The following is a 12,860-nucleotide window of genomic DNA, read 5'->3' as shown; positions in this document are numbered from 1 at the left end:
ATTTCCAATATCCTCACCCATGTGGAAATTCTGTAAGAGTAATATATATGCCAATTATTGGATCCGTCCAACCGCATTCTGTCCCCTATCAACACTTTTTAAACTTTTGGTGCCAGAGAGAATGACGTAAGAAAGTAGTCAAGACAACCAGATTGATTAAGCCTCCTCAATGTACCTCTCACTAGGTCAGGGTATGAAACCTCCTCCATGTATATCTCACTAGGTCAGGATATTAAACCTCCTCCATGTATATCTCACTAGGTCAGGATATTAAACCTCCTCCATGTATATCTCACTAGGTCAGGATATTAAACCTCCATGTATATCTCACTAGGTCAGGATATTAAACCTCCATGTATATCTCACTAGGTCAGGATATTAAACCTCCGTGTATATCTCACTAGGTCAGGGTATTAAACCTCCATATGTCCACTAATTCCATTATATCCATGATTGAAATGAATGTTGCAACCTACAAACCCCACAACGCAGTATAGTCCCCTTCCCCCTTTACATATCTACCTCCATCACTCCAGTATCCCTGTACATTGTTAATATGGTACTGACCCTGTATATAGTCACCTTCCCCCTTTACATATCTACCTCCATCACTCCCCACAACGTAGTAATCAATAACAATGGAGTACTAGAAGAAACACAACACACAAATAACAAGAATAAGAAATATGAAATACACAATAAAGTAAGCAGACTATATACAGGAACTATTTAAAAAGAGTCAGTTCCTGTGTCATATTAACAATGTACAGGGATACTGGAGTGATGGAGGTAGATATGTATAGGGGGAAGGAGACAGGGATACTGGAGTGATGGAGGTAGATATGTATAGGGGGAAAGAGACAGGGATACTGGAGTGATGGAGGTAGATATGTATAGGGGGAAGGAGACAGGGATACTGGAGTGATGGAGGTAGATATGTATAGTGGTAAGGAGACTATATACAGGGTCAGTACCATATTAACAATGTACAGGGATGCTGGAGTGATGGAGGTAGACATGTATAGGTGTAAGGGGACAGGGATACTGGAGTGATGGAGAAAGATATGTATAGGGGGAAGGTAACTAGGCAACAGAATATAAGACAAACACAGTAGCAGCAGTGTGTGTGTGTGTGTGTGTGTGTGTGTGTGTGTGTGTGTGTGTGTGTGTGTGTGTGTGTGTGTGTGTGTGTGTGTGTGTGTGTGTGTGTGTTGGAGTTACTGTGTGTGTGTGTGTTGGAGTTGCTGTGTGTGTGTGTGTGTGTGTGTTGGAGTTACAGTGTGTGTGTGTGTGTGTTGGAGTTACTGTGTGTGTGTGTTGGAGTTACTGTGTGTGTGTGTTGGAGTTACTGTGTGTGTGTGTTGGAGTTACTGTGTGTGTGTGTGTTGGAGTTATTGTGTGTGTGTGTGTGTGTGTTGGAGTTACAGTGTGTGTGTGTGTTGGAGTTATAGTGTGTGCGTGTGTTGGAGTTACTGTGTGTGTGTGTGTGTTGGAGTTACAGTGTGTGTGAGTGTTGGAGTTACAGTGTGTGTGTGTGTGTGTGTGTGTGTGTGTGTGTGTGTTGGAGTTACTGTGTGTGTGTGTGTTGGAGTTACAGTGTGTATGTGTGTTGGAGTTACAGTGTGTGTGTGTGTTGGAGTTACAGTGTGTGTGTGTGTGTGTGTGTGTGTGTGTGTGTGTGTGTGTTGGAGTTACAGTGTGTGTGAGTGTTGGAGTTACAGTGTGTGTGTGTGTGTGTGTGTGTGTGTGTGTGTGTGTGTGTTGGAGTTACTGTGTGTGTGTGTGTTGGAGTTACAGTGTGTGTGTGTGTGTGTTGGAGTTACAGTGTGTGTGTGTGTGTGTTGGAGTTACAGTGTGTGTGTGTGTGTGTGTGTGTGTGTGTGTGTTGGAGTTACTGTGTGTGTGTGTTGGAGTTACAGTGTGTGTGTGTGTTGGAGTTACAGTGTGTGTGTGTGTTGGAGTTACAGTGTGTGTGTGTGTGTGTGTTGGAGTGACAGTGTGTGTGTGTGTGTTGGAGTTATAGTGTGTTTGTGTGTTGGAGTTACAGTGTGTGTGTGTGTTGGAGTTACTGTGTGTGTGTGTGTTGGAGTTACTGTGTGTGTGTGTGTTGGAGTTACAGTGTGTGTGTGTTGGAGTTACAGTGTGTGTGTGTGTTGGAGTTACTGTGTGTGTGTGTGTGTGTGTGTGTGTGTGTGTGTGTGTGTGTGTGTGTTGGAGTTACAGTGTGTGTGTGTGTGTTGGAGTTACAGTGTGTGTGTGTGTGTGTGTGTGTGTGTGTGTGTGTGTGTGTGTGTGTGTGTGTTGGAGTTACTGTGTGTGTGTGTGTTGGAGTTACAGTGTGTGTGTGTGTGTGTGTGTGTGTGTGTGTTGGAGTTACAGTGTGTGTGTGTGTTGGAGTTATAGTGTGTGTGTGTGTGTTGGAGTTACAGTGTGTGTGTGTGTTGGAGTTACAGTGTGTGTGTGTGTGTGTGTGTGTGTGTGTGTGTGTGTGTGTGTGTGTGTGTGTGTGTTGGAGTTACTGTGTGTGTGTGTGTTGGAGTTACAGTGTGTGTGAGTGTTGGAGTTACAGTGTGTGTGTGTGTGTGTGTGTGTGTGTGTGTTGGAGTTACTGTGTGTGTGTGTGTGTTGGAGTTACAGTGTGTATGTGTGTTGGAGTTACAGTGTGTGTGTGTGTTGGAGTTACAGTGTGTGTGTGTGTGTGTGTGTGTGTGTGTGTTGGAGTTACTGTGTGTGTGTGTGTTGGAGTTACAGTGTGTGTGTGTGTTGGAGTTACAGTGTGTGTGTGTGTTGGAGTTACAGTGTGTGTGTGTGTGTGTGTGTTGGAGTTACAGTGTGTGTGTGTGTTGGAGTTACAGTGTGTGTGTGTGTGTTGGAGTTACAGTGTGTGTGTGTGTGTGTGTGTTGGAGTTACAGTGTGTGTGTGTGTGTTGGAGTTATAGTGTGTTTGTGTTTTGGAGTTACAGTGTGTGTGTGTGTTGGAGTTACTGTGTGTGTGTGTGTGTTGGAGTTACTGTGTGTGTGTGTGTTGGAGTTACAGTGTGTGTGTGTTGGAGTTACAGTGTGTGTGTGTGTGTGTGTGTGTGTGTGTGTGTGTGTGTGTGTGTGTGTGTGTGTGTGTGTGTTGGAGTTACAGTGTGTGTGTGTGTGTTGGAGTTACTGTGTGTGTGTGTGTTGGAGTTACAATGTGTGTGTGTGTTGGAGTTACAGTGTGTGTGTGTGTTGGAGTTACTGTGTGTGTGAGTGTGTTGGAGTTACAGTGTGTGTGTGTGTTGGAGTTACAGTGTGTGTGTGTGTGTTGGAGTTACTGTGTGTGTGTGTGTTGGAGTTACAGTGTGTGTGTGTGTGTGTTGGAGTTACAGTGTGTGTGTGTGTGTGTTGGAGTTACAGTGTGTGTGTGTGTTGGAGTTACAGTGTGTGTGTGTGTGTGTTGGAGTTACAGTGTGTGTGTGTGTTGGAGTTACAGTGTGTGTGTGTGTGTTGGAGTTACTGTGTGTGTGTGTGTTGGAGTTACAGTGTGTGTGTGTGTGTGTGTGTGTGTGTGTGTGTGTGTGTGTGTGTGTGTGTGTGTGTGTGTGTGTTGGAGTTACAGTGTGTGTGAGTGTTGGAGTTACAGTGTGTGTGTGTGTGTTGGAGTTGCTGTGTGTGTGTGTGTGTGTGTGTTGGAGTTACTGTGTGTGTGTGTGTTTACAGAGACAGTGCAAAATACTGAGATAAAAAAGACGCTTGGTAAACTGGTCTGTGTAGCTATTTTGTTCGTTATTTTTCAGTCGTATTTCTTGGGGATAGAAGCTGTTCAAGAGCCTGATGCACCAATACCTCTTACCGTGCGACAGCAGAGAAAACAGTATATGGCTCGGGCGGTTGGGGTCTTTTTGGCAATTTTCCGGGCTTTCTTTTCACACCGCCTGATATAGAGGTCCTGGATGGCAGGGAGCTGGGCCCCAGTGATGTACTGGACTGTCCTCACCACCACCTGATATAGAGGTACTGAATGGCAGGGAGCTGGGCCCCAGTGATGTACTGAGCTGTCCGCACTACCTTTTCTGAAGACCATGCGATCGAGGGCGGTGCTATTGCCATACCAAGCAGTGAAACAGCCAGTCAATATTCTCTCAGTGGAATAGCTGTAGAACCTTTTCAGGATATTTGTATTTGTATTTATTACAGATGCCCCTCTCACCTCCCCTCTTCCTAGGGTCGAGCAAAATTTAAGGCAGTTTATGCTATTTTAAAACATTACAATAGATTCACAGATTTCACGAGACACTGTGTGCCCTCAGGCCCCTACTCCACCACTCTCACATATCTACAGTACTAAATACATGTGTATGTATAGTGCCAATGTTTGTGTTGCTTCACAGTCCCGCTGTTCCATAAGGTGTTTTTTTTAATCTAATTTTACTGCTGCATCAGTTACTTGATGTGGAATAGAGTTCCATGTAGTCATAGCTCTATGTAGTACTGTGGAATAGAGTTCCCTGTAGTAATGGCTCTATGTAGTACTGTGGAATAGAGTTCCATGTAGTCCTGGCTCTATGTAGTACTGTGCGCCTCCCATAGTCTGTTCTGTGATCAGGCCGACCACCGTCATGTCATAAGCGAACTTGATAATGGTGGTGGAGTCGTGTACGGCCACACAGTCGTGGGTGAACAGGGAGTACAGGAGGGGACTAAGCACACACCCCTGTGGGACGCCTGTGTTAAGGGTCAGAGCGGTGGAGGGGATGTTGCCTACCCTCACCACCTGGGTTCGGCCGGTCAGGAAGTCCAGGATCCAGTTGCAGAGGGAGGTGTTCAGACCCAGATTCCCTTTAGGGGGTAATGTTGTTGAACGCAGAGCTGTAGTCAGCATTCTGACGTAGGTTTTCCAAATAAAAAGGTATTATTATGATATGTACACAGTGCTTGTACCTACTGTGTCCATATCAAGCATTGGGTTGCACAATTATGGTGACATTCCAAAAATTCCCAGGTTTCCAGAAATCCCGGTTGGTTGATTTCTGGATTTCATACTTTTTCAAGGAATCGAACCGGAAATTCTACAAAACCTTTCTGGAAAGTAATTTTATGTATATAAACATTTTTTTAAACTTGTCAAGCCAGAGATGCGTTTCATATTTTAAATTAACATTTACAAGCACAATCAAGAATTGGAACTTGGACTTACCTCAAACAGGTTTACGGACTCTAGAGTGATGTCTGTTTTTACAGAGAGTTGGTGGGATCTTCTTTCGTCATCGTCGATCACGCACTTATAGGAACCGTTCTGAGGTGCCACTTCCTTGGTGAGCTGCATGACGTCTCACAGTCCAATCACTGAATGGAAGAAGGATAGAGTGACGTCATTAAGACACGCGTTTGCACGCAGGATAAGACACATACACACACTCTTCCAGTAAGATTACCTAGCAGCAGACTCCACAGTACACCTTAAAAGACCACAAATGCATACCTAGTCAAAATACACATTTCCCTCACAAACAAAACATGCCATTTTTGGTGTAAGAAACAGTTTTGTTGCCAGTTCCTCATTCTCCCATTTAGTCTCACTATAGAAGGTTAATAGAAGGGCCTATTGGTCTCACTATAGAAGGTTAATAGAAGGGCCTATTGGTCTCACTATAGAAGGTTAATGGACAGGACTATTGGTCTCACTATAGAAGGTTAATGGACGGGACTGTTAGTCTCACTATAGAAGGTTAATGGACGGGACTATTGGTCTCACTATAGAAGGTTAATAGAAGGGACTATTGGTCTCACTATAGAAGGTTAATGGACGGGACTGTTAGTCTCACTATAGAAGGTTAATGGACGGGACTGTTGGTCTCACTATAGAAGGTTAATAGAAGAGACTGTTAGTCTCACTATAGAAGGTTAATGGACGGGACTATTGGTCTCACTATAGAAGGTGAATAGAAGAGACTGTTAGTCTCACTATAGAAGGTGAATAGAATTATGTTATCCTCAGCTGGGGGGCAGCTTGCTGAGGGGGAGAGAGGGGGAGGTGAGGAGGAGAGAGGGGGAGAGAGGGGGAGATAGGGGGAGGTGTGGTGATGTAAGGAGAGAGGGGGAGAGAGGGGGAGCTGAGGAGGAGAGATGGGGAGAGAGGGAGGAAGTGACGTGATGTGAGGAGAGAGGGGGAGATAGGGGGAGGTGAGGGGGGAGAGGGGGAGAGAGGGAGGAGGTGAGGTGATGTGATGTGAGGAGAGAGGGAGGAGGTGAGGTGAGGTGATGTGAGGAGAGAGGTCTTGAGTGTAGTCCAATGACCAAGTAACCGTCTGACATTGGTGAAGACTGGGGGGGGAGGGAGGGAGGGAGGGAGGGAGGGAGGGAGGGAGGGAGGGAGGGAGGGAGGGAGGGAGGGAGGGAGGGAGGGAGGCTGTTGCCTCAGTCCTGGCTGGTGGACAGTATATGCAAACATAAAAGACTTTGAAAAGGAAAAAGGGAGCAGCATTATCTAGTTAATTTTCCATCTTCGTCTTTTTTTAACTCTTGCAGGACATTCTCCTTGATGTCTGGTATAGTTCATGTTACCAGTAGAAAACAGAAAGAGACAAACAGAAAGGTTAGTTTATCATTGGACAGTGACGTGTTCACAAGGAACCAAATGGAAGCAAACGTGCCGAATCGGAAGAGAACCCAGCTGAATCTGTCTCGAAAGAAACTCTTGTTTTTCATTGAAAAAACACTTTTCGTTGCATAACGTTGTGTGACAGTTTTGCTACGCTGTGCACTAATGCACATGACCCTGGTGGTTCCGCTTTGGTCTCAAAGTGTTTCCTCCTGACATGTTATAAAAAAACACTCCTTTTTCATTTTCTGTTTGGTGCCTGCAGGAGATGACCTTGGTCTGGGGAAACTCCATCTCTTGACAGCTACTCATGAAGGCTGCTGTTTTTTTTTAAATCTAAGACTATTGTGTGTTTTATCACAGTAAAATAAAAAAAAAGCACCTCAAACAACTATTCAACATTACACGACAATCTCAAATTACATGACACACACACACATTACATGACACACCCACATTACATGACACACCCACATTACATGACACACCCACATTACATGACACACCCACATTACATGACACACCCACATTACATGACAATCCTACATTACATGACAATCCTACATTACATGACAAACCCACATTACACGACACACCCACATTACACGACACACCCACATTAACGTGACACACCCACATGAACCTTTCTGTGATTATAACCACCGTATGTACATACAGGGCCTTCGGAAAGTATTCAGACCCCTTGACTTTTTACACATTTTGTTACGTTACAGCCTCATTCTAAATTGGATTTAGTAGATTTTTCCCTCATCAATAATGGACGGGACTGCTATTATATACATAATTATATTATATACATAATTATATTATATACATAATTCCCCATGATGACAAAGCGAAAAAAAACATTTTTTAGACATTTTTGCAAATTTATTACAAATAAAAACAGATTTACCTTATTTACATAAGTATTCAGATCCTTTGCTATGAGACTCGAAATTGAGTTTAGGTGCATCCTGTTTCTATATATCATCCTTGAGATGTTTCTGCAACTTGATTGGAGTCCACCTGTGGTCAATTTAATTGATTGGACATGATTTGGAAAGGCACACACCTGTCTATATAAGGTCCCACAGTTGACAGTGCATGTCAGAGCAAAAACCAAATCATGAGGTTGAAGGAATTGTCTGTAGAGCTCCGAGACATGATTGCACACTCCATCCTTCTAAAATGGAAGAAGTTTGGAACCACCAAGACTCTTCCTAGAGCCAAACTGAGCAATTGGAGGAGAAGGGCCTTGGTCAGGGAGGTGACCAAGAACCCAATGGTCACTCTTACAGAGCTATAGAGTTCCTCTGTGGAGATGGGAGAACCTTCCAGAAGGTCTCTGCAGTACTCCACCAATCAGGACTTTATGGTAGAGTGGCCAGACGGAAGCCACTCCTCAGTAAAAGGCACATGACAGCCCGCTTGGAGTTTGCCAAAAGGTTTCTGGCCTGATGAAACCAAGATTGAACTCTTTGGCCTGAATGCCAAGCATCACGTCTGGAGGAAACCTGGCACCATCCCTACGGTGATGCATGGTGGTGGCAGCATCATGCTGTGGGGATGTTTTTCAGTAGCAGGGACTGGGAAACTAACCAGGATCGAGGAAAAGTTGAATGGAGAAAAGTACAGGGAGATCCTTTATGAAAATATGCTCCAGAGTGTTCAGGAACTCACACTGTCGCAGAGATTCACCTTCCAACAATACAACGACCCTAAGCACACAGCAAAAAAAAATCATTAAAACGTTTTTTTCTTTTTTCGCTGTCATTATGTTTTATTATGATGTCATTATGGTGTATTGTGATGTCATTATGGGGCATTGTGATGTCATTATGGTGTATTATGATGTCATTATGGTGTATTGTGATGTCATTATGGGGCATTGTGATGTCATTATGTTGTATTGTGATGTCATTATGGGGTATTGTGATGTCATTATGGGGTATTGTCTGTAGATTGATGAGGGGAAAATTTTTTTTTAATACATTTTAGAATATGGCTGCAACGTAACAAAATGTAGAAAAAGTCAAAGGGTCTGAATACTTTCCAAATGCACTTGAGACTACATGTTCTATACTATAGATATATACAGTAAGGATGTATGAACAGCCTGGGGGGAGACTACATGTTCTATATTCTAGATATATACAGTAAGGATGTATGGACAGCCTGGGGGGAGACTACATGTTCTATATTCTAGATATATACAGTAAGCCTGTATGGACAGTGTGGGGAGACTACATGTTCTATACTATAGATATATACAGTAAGGCTGTATGGACAGCCTGGGGTGAGTCTACATGTTCTATATTCTAGATATATACAGTAAGGATGTATGGACAGCCTGGGGTGAGTCTACATGTTCTATACTATAGATATATACAGTAAACCTGTATGGACAGTGATGGGGGAGACTACATGTTCTCTAGTGAAGCCATAATGCATACATCAATGGTCTACGTCCCTACAGGCCCTGGTCCAAACTGGAGCACTATGTGAGGAGTAGGGTGCCATTTGGGTCTCCGACAATGTTTTCCACCTGGCAGCTCCATGCATCTCTCGTTGAGAGAGAATGAGGCTTTTCTAAATTGTGATCAATATTGGCCTTGGCCTGTCTCAGTGGCTGAGTTATCCATCCAGCTATGACCACATGGCAACTGGTTATTTACATTGAATACATTGAAAAATAGATGCCTATCGTGTCTGTTTTTACCCTGCCTTGCTCTGAGCTGAAATAACCTTACAGGTTACACCAAGGAATGGTGGTTGGTGTCAATGTTCTTTCAATTCCAGTCAATTCAGGAAGCACTCTTACCGTAGAAAAAAAGGTGGTTCCAGGTAGAACCCTTTAGGTTCCAGGTAGAACCATTTTAGGTGCCAGGTAGAACCCTTTTGGTACCAGGTAGAACACTTTTTGTTCCAGGTAGAACACTTTAGGTTCCAGGTAGAACCATTTTAGGTGCCAGGTAGAACCCTTTTGGTACCAGGTAGAACACTTTTTGTTCCAGGTAGAACACTTTAGGTTCCAGGTAGAACCATTTTAGGTGCCAGGTAGAACCCTTGTGGTTCCAGGTAGAACCATTTAGGTTCCAGGTAGAACCCTTTAGGTTCCAGGTAGAACCCTTTCCACAGATGGTTCTACCTGTAACCCAAAATAATTCTACCTGGAACCAAAAAAGGGTTCTACCTGGAACCAAAAAAGGGTTCTACCTGGAACCAAAAAAGGGTTCTACCTGGAACCAAAAAATGGTTCTACCTGGAACCAAAAGGGTTCTACATGGAAACATTTTTTACTAAGGGTGTACAGTGCCTGCAGAAAGTATTCATACCTCCATTAGTTATTCCACATTTTGTTACAGCCTGAATTCAACATGGATTCAATAGATTTTTACCACATAATGAGAAAGGGAAAACATGTTTTTAGAAAAATAAATATTTAATTTACATAAGTATTCACACCCGTTGGTCAATTCTGTGTATAAGCACCTTTGGCCACTCAAGAACGTTCACTGCCTTCTTGGTAAGTCAGTGCAGAGTTGGCATTGTGTTTTAGGTTATTGTCCTGCTGAAAGGTGAATTCATCTCCCAGTGTCTGGTGGTAAGCAGACTGAACCAGGTTTCCCTCGAGTATTGTGCCAGTGCTTAGCTTCATTCCAATTATTTTCTATCATAAAAACTCCCCATGAATACTTTCTGAAGGCCCTTCACCATTGATCTGTATATAACATCTCCATTCTTATGTATTTGAATTTGTTTACTATTTAATTGTTATTATCATTTTAAACTCTATATCGTTGGGAAAGGCTCGTAATCAAAGCATTTCATGGAAAGGTCTACACCAGTTGTATTCGGCGCGTGTGACAAAATAACATTTGATTTGATTCTATTTATTTGGCTTGTTTTCAATTTTCGTTCCCAAATGGCACCCTATTATTTGTTTTTTTTATAGTGCACTACTTTTGCCAAGCGCCCTATGGCCCCAGGTCAAAAGTAGTGTACTATAAACGGAATAGGGGGCCATTTGGGATGGACACAGAGACTTGGGAAGCTTGTATCTGTGGATATCGGTTTCATTAATTAGCCGGGTGATCATTCTCCTGTTTGCTGGGAACAAAGAAATCCAGGAAATGACATTAAACCACATAGAACACAGTCAACATGGTAAACGGCTGCCAAGCGACGGAAGAGTAGTTGCTTGATATACAGTATATATGTATATTGTATATAGTTACTGTTTATATAATCACTGCAAAGGACACGACAGTCCTCCCCCCCAATGCAATCTGTTGCTTTAATAGTGTACTGTGTGTGTGTGTGTGTGTGAAAGAGGATATTTAGCTGTCTAGCTTGTTATACTATCCTGATAACATATGTATTGCTATAGTAACTATCAATTAGCCAATGGTGTCAGCATGCTAAAGTCTCAGAGGAATAATTGTGCTTCATGACTTCAAAATATTATATATAATATATTAATAAGTGGTCTTGAGAAGGTCTCCATTACACAGTGATATAAAACATGTCATGCAATCGCACCTCACTCACTCTGCCTTTCCTGACCACAGATCTTAAATCTAGATGAGATGTTAAACAGACACACAGCGTAGAAAGGTACAGCGTAGTGATAAGTAAAGCATGTAGAATGGGTCAGGATTCTTGAAAGGCGGGAAAACTGTATTTTTACAGTTGAAAGGATAGAAAAAATAGATTTTAACGGGACTTTCATAATTAGAAAGATTTGCTTTTGGAATTTTCCAGATATTCGGCTCTGTGCCAGGAAATGCCCTTGTCCGGAGGAAAGGATCCCAATTACAAACTCTCTCAAAAAATGTTTTGATTCAAATTCCACAAACTCTGTATGATCCTAACTTAACCAGGAATGATTTAAAGCAACGGAGGAGAAACTAAATTGGTCATTTGTGTACCACTTCAATAAAGAAGAATATTTATTATTTTTGTCAACTGAGTAAAACATTAATTCCATCAGAATACTGAAAAATCTGATCGAATGTTTTTTTTCTATTTTTGATTATTAATTTTCTATGTTTTACAAATGTTTGTATTGAACGGTCTGTTTTATTTCTAGAAACTCTTTATTTTATATTTTATTATTTCTGTAGATTCTCTCTTCACAGTAACATTTCAATTGACAATCTACTAACCCTAACATGAACTATAACCCTAACCCTCTTTCTAAACCCAACCTTAGCAAGCAGATAGTTTGCTGATAGTACGACCATCTGGAGAGAATCTACAGATACGGACTGTACAAATAAAGTGTGATCGTATTTGTTGTCAACTCTGTCAAGGCTCAGGTCAAATGTTTTATATCACTGTTCTACAACATGCAGAATGCATAAACTATTGACACATTTTCTGTGCTAGACCAAAGCGCTAATGTTTGCTTTGGAAATGTTGTTTTATGTTCAGAATCTAGAAAAACATGCCAAAAAATGCCAATAAAATTAACCCTGCACTATATAGTACTATAAAATTAAACAAAAATACGTTTGGAGATTTGTATTAAATAAATAAATTAGAATGTTAGAATTAAACAATCAGAGCCTTCAATAAACAATTGTTGGACAATAAACATGAAAAATGAAATGCCTTTTATGGTCGTTCTAGATTCATGAAATCAAGACCCTATTTCCCACAACCCTGTTTCTGTCATTACGGCATAGGAAAGTAAGAGAAAGCTGAAAAAGCCATAGAAAGAGAGGGACTTACATACCTCTTTAGTGGTTAGGCTGGTTGGTTGGTTGGCTGGTTGGATGCTGACTGCCTCTGAGTAGAGCAGACTGCTGTGGTCTCCCAGTACGGGGCAAGTAATGGTTTATGTACTGTAGTTGTCACAGTTCAGTGACATCCCATTCAGACCTGGGTTCAAATAGCATGTGAAACCTTTCAAACACTTTTAGCGTTTGTACTAGTCTGTCTGGAGTGCCAGACGGACGGGGTTGGCACCCCTTGTGACTATTCTACTGGTTACATTGTGTCAGGCAAGCTCAATTAAACCCAGATACAATCATTTAAAATAAATTTGAATAGTATTTGAACCCAGGACTGATCCCATTACAATAGCTCCTAGATGCTCAGAGATGCACAGTAGAATGAGTAGAGTAAGACCAGGCTCCCAGAGAGTAGGGTTGTGTAGCTAATAACCCCTTATTCCCTAGTGCACTACTTTTGAAAGGTCTCTGGTTTTGTTATGTCTTTGTTTTAAGTATGGTCAGGGCGTGAGTTGGGGTGGGTTGTCTATGTTATTTTTTCTATGATT

The 12,860-nt window shown here is 42.2% G+C and overlaps 1 protein-coding gene across 2 annotated transcripts in view; it reads right to left on the bottom strand.

The window, feature by feature from the left end:
* LOC112236354 (transient receptor potential cation channel subfamily A member 1-like) overlaps window positions 1-12,396 on the bottom strand; it is a 76,341-nt gene extending 63,945 nt beyond the window's left edge. For both annotated transcript variants that reach the window (XM_042298693.1, XM_042298694.1), the window contains exons 1-2: window positions 12,315-12,396; window positions 5,168-5,316 (exon numbers count right to left, since the gene is read on the bottom strand). In XM_042298693.1, coding sequence (XP_042154627.1) covers window positions 5,168-5,296 — 129 coding nt within the window. In that variant the 5' untranslated portion in view covers window positions 5,297-5,316; window positions 12,315-12,396. The remainder of the gene's footprint in view (window positions 1-5,167; window positions 5,317-12,314) is intronic.
* Between the last annotated feature and the right edge of the window lie 464 nt (window positions 12,397-12,860).

This window comes from Oncorhynchus tshawytscha, linkage group LG16, assembly GCF_018296145.1.
Source record: "Oncorhynchus tshawytscha isolate Ot180627B linkage group LG16, Otsh_v2.0, whole genome shotgun sequence".
NCBI classification, from domain to species: domain Eukaryota; kingdom Metazoa; phylum Chordata; class Actinopteri; order Salmoniformes; family Salmonidae; genus Oncorhynchus; species Oncorhynchus tshawytscha.
The sequence above is the reverse complement of the archived record's forward strand: the minus strand, read 5'-3'. Positions and strand labels throughout refer to the sequence as shown.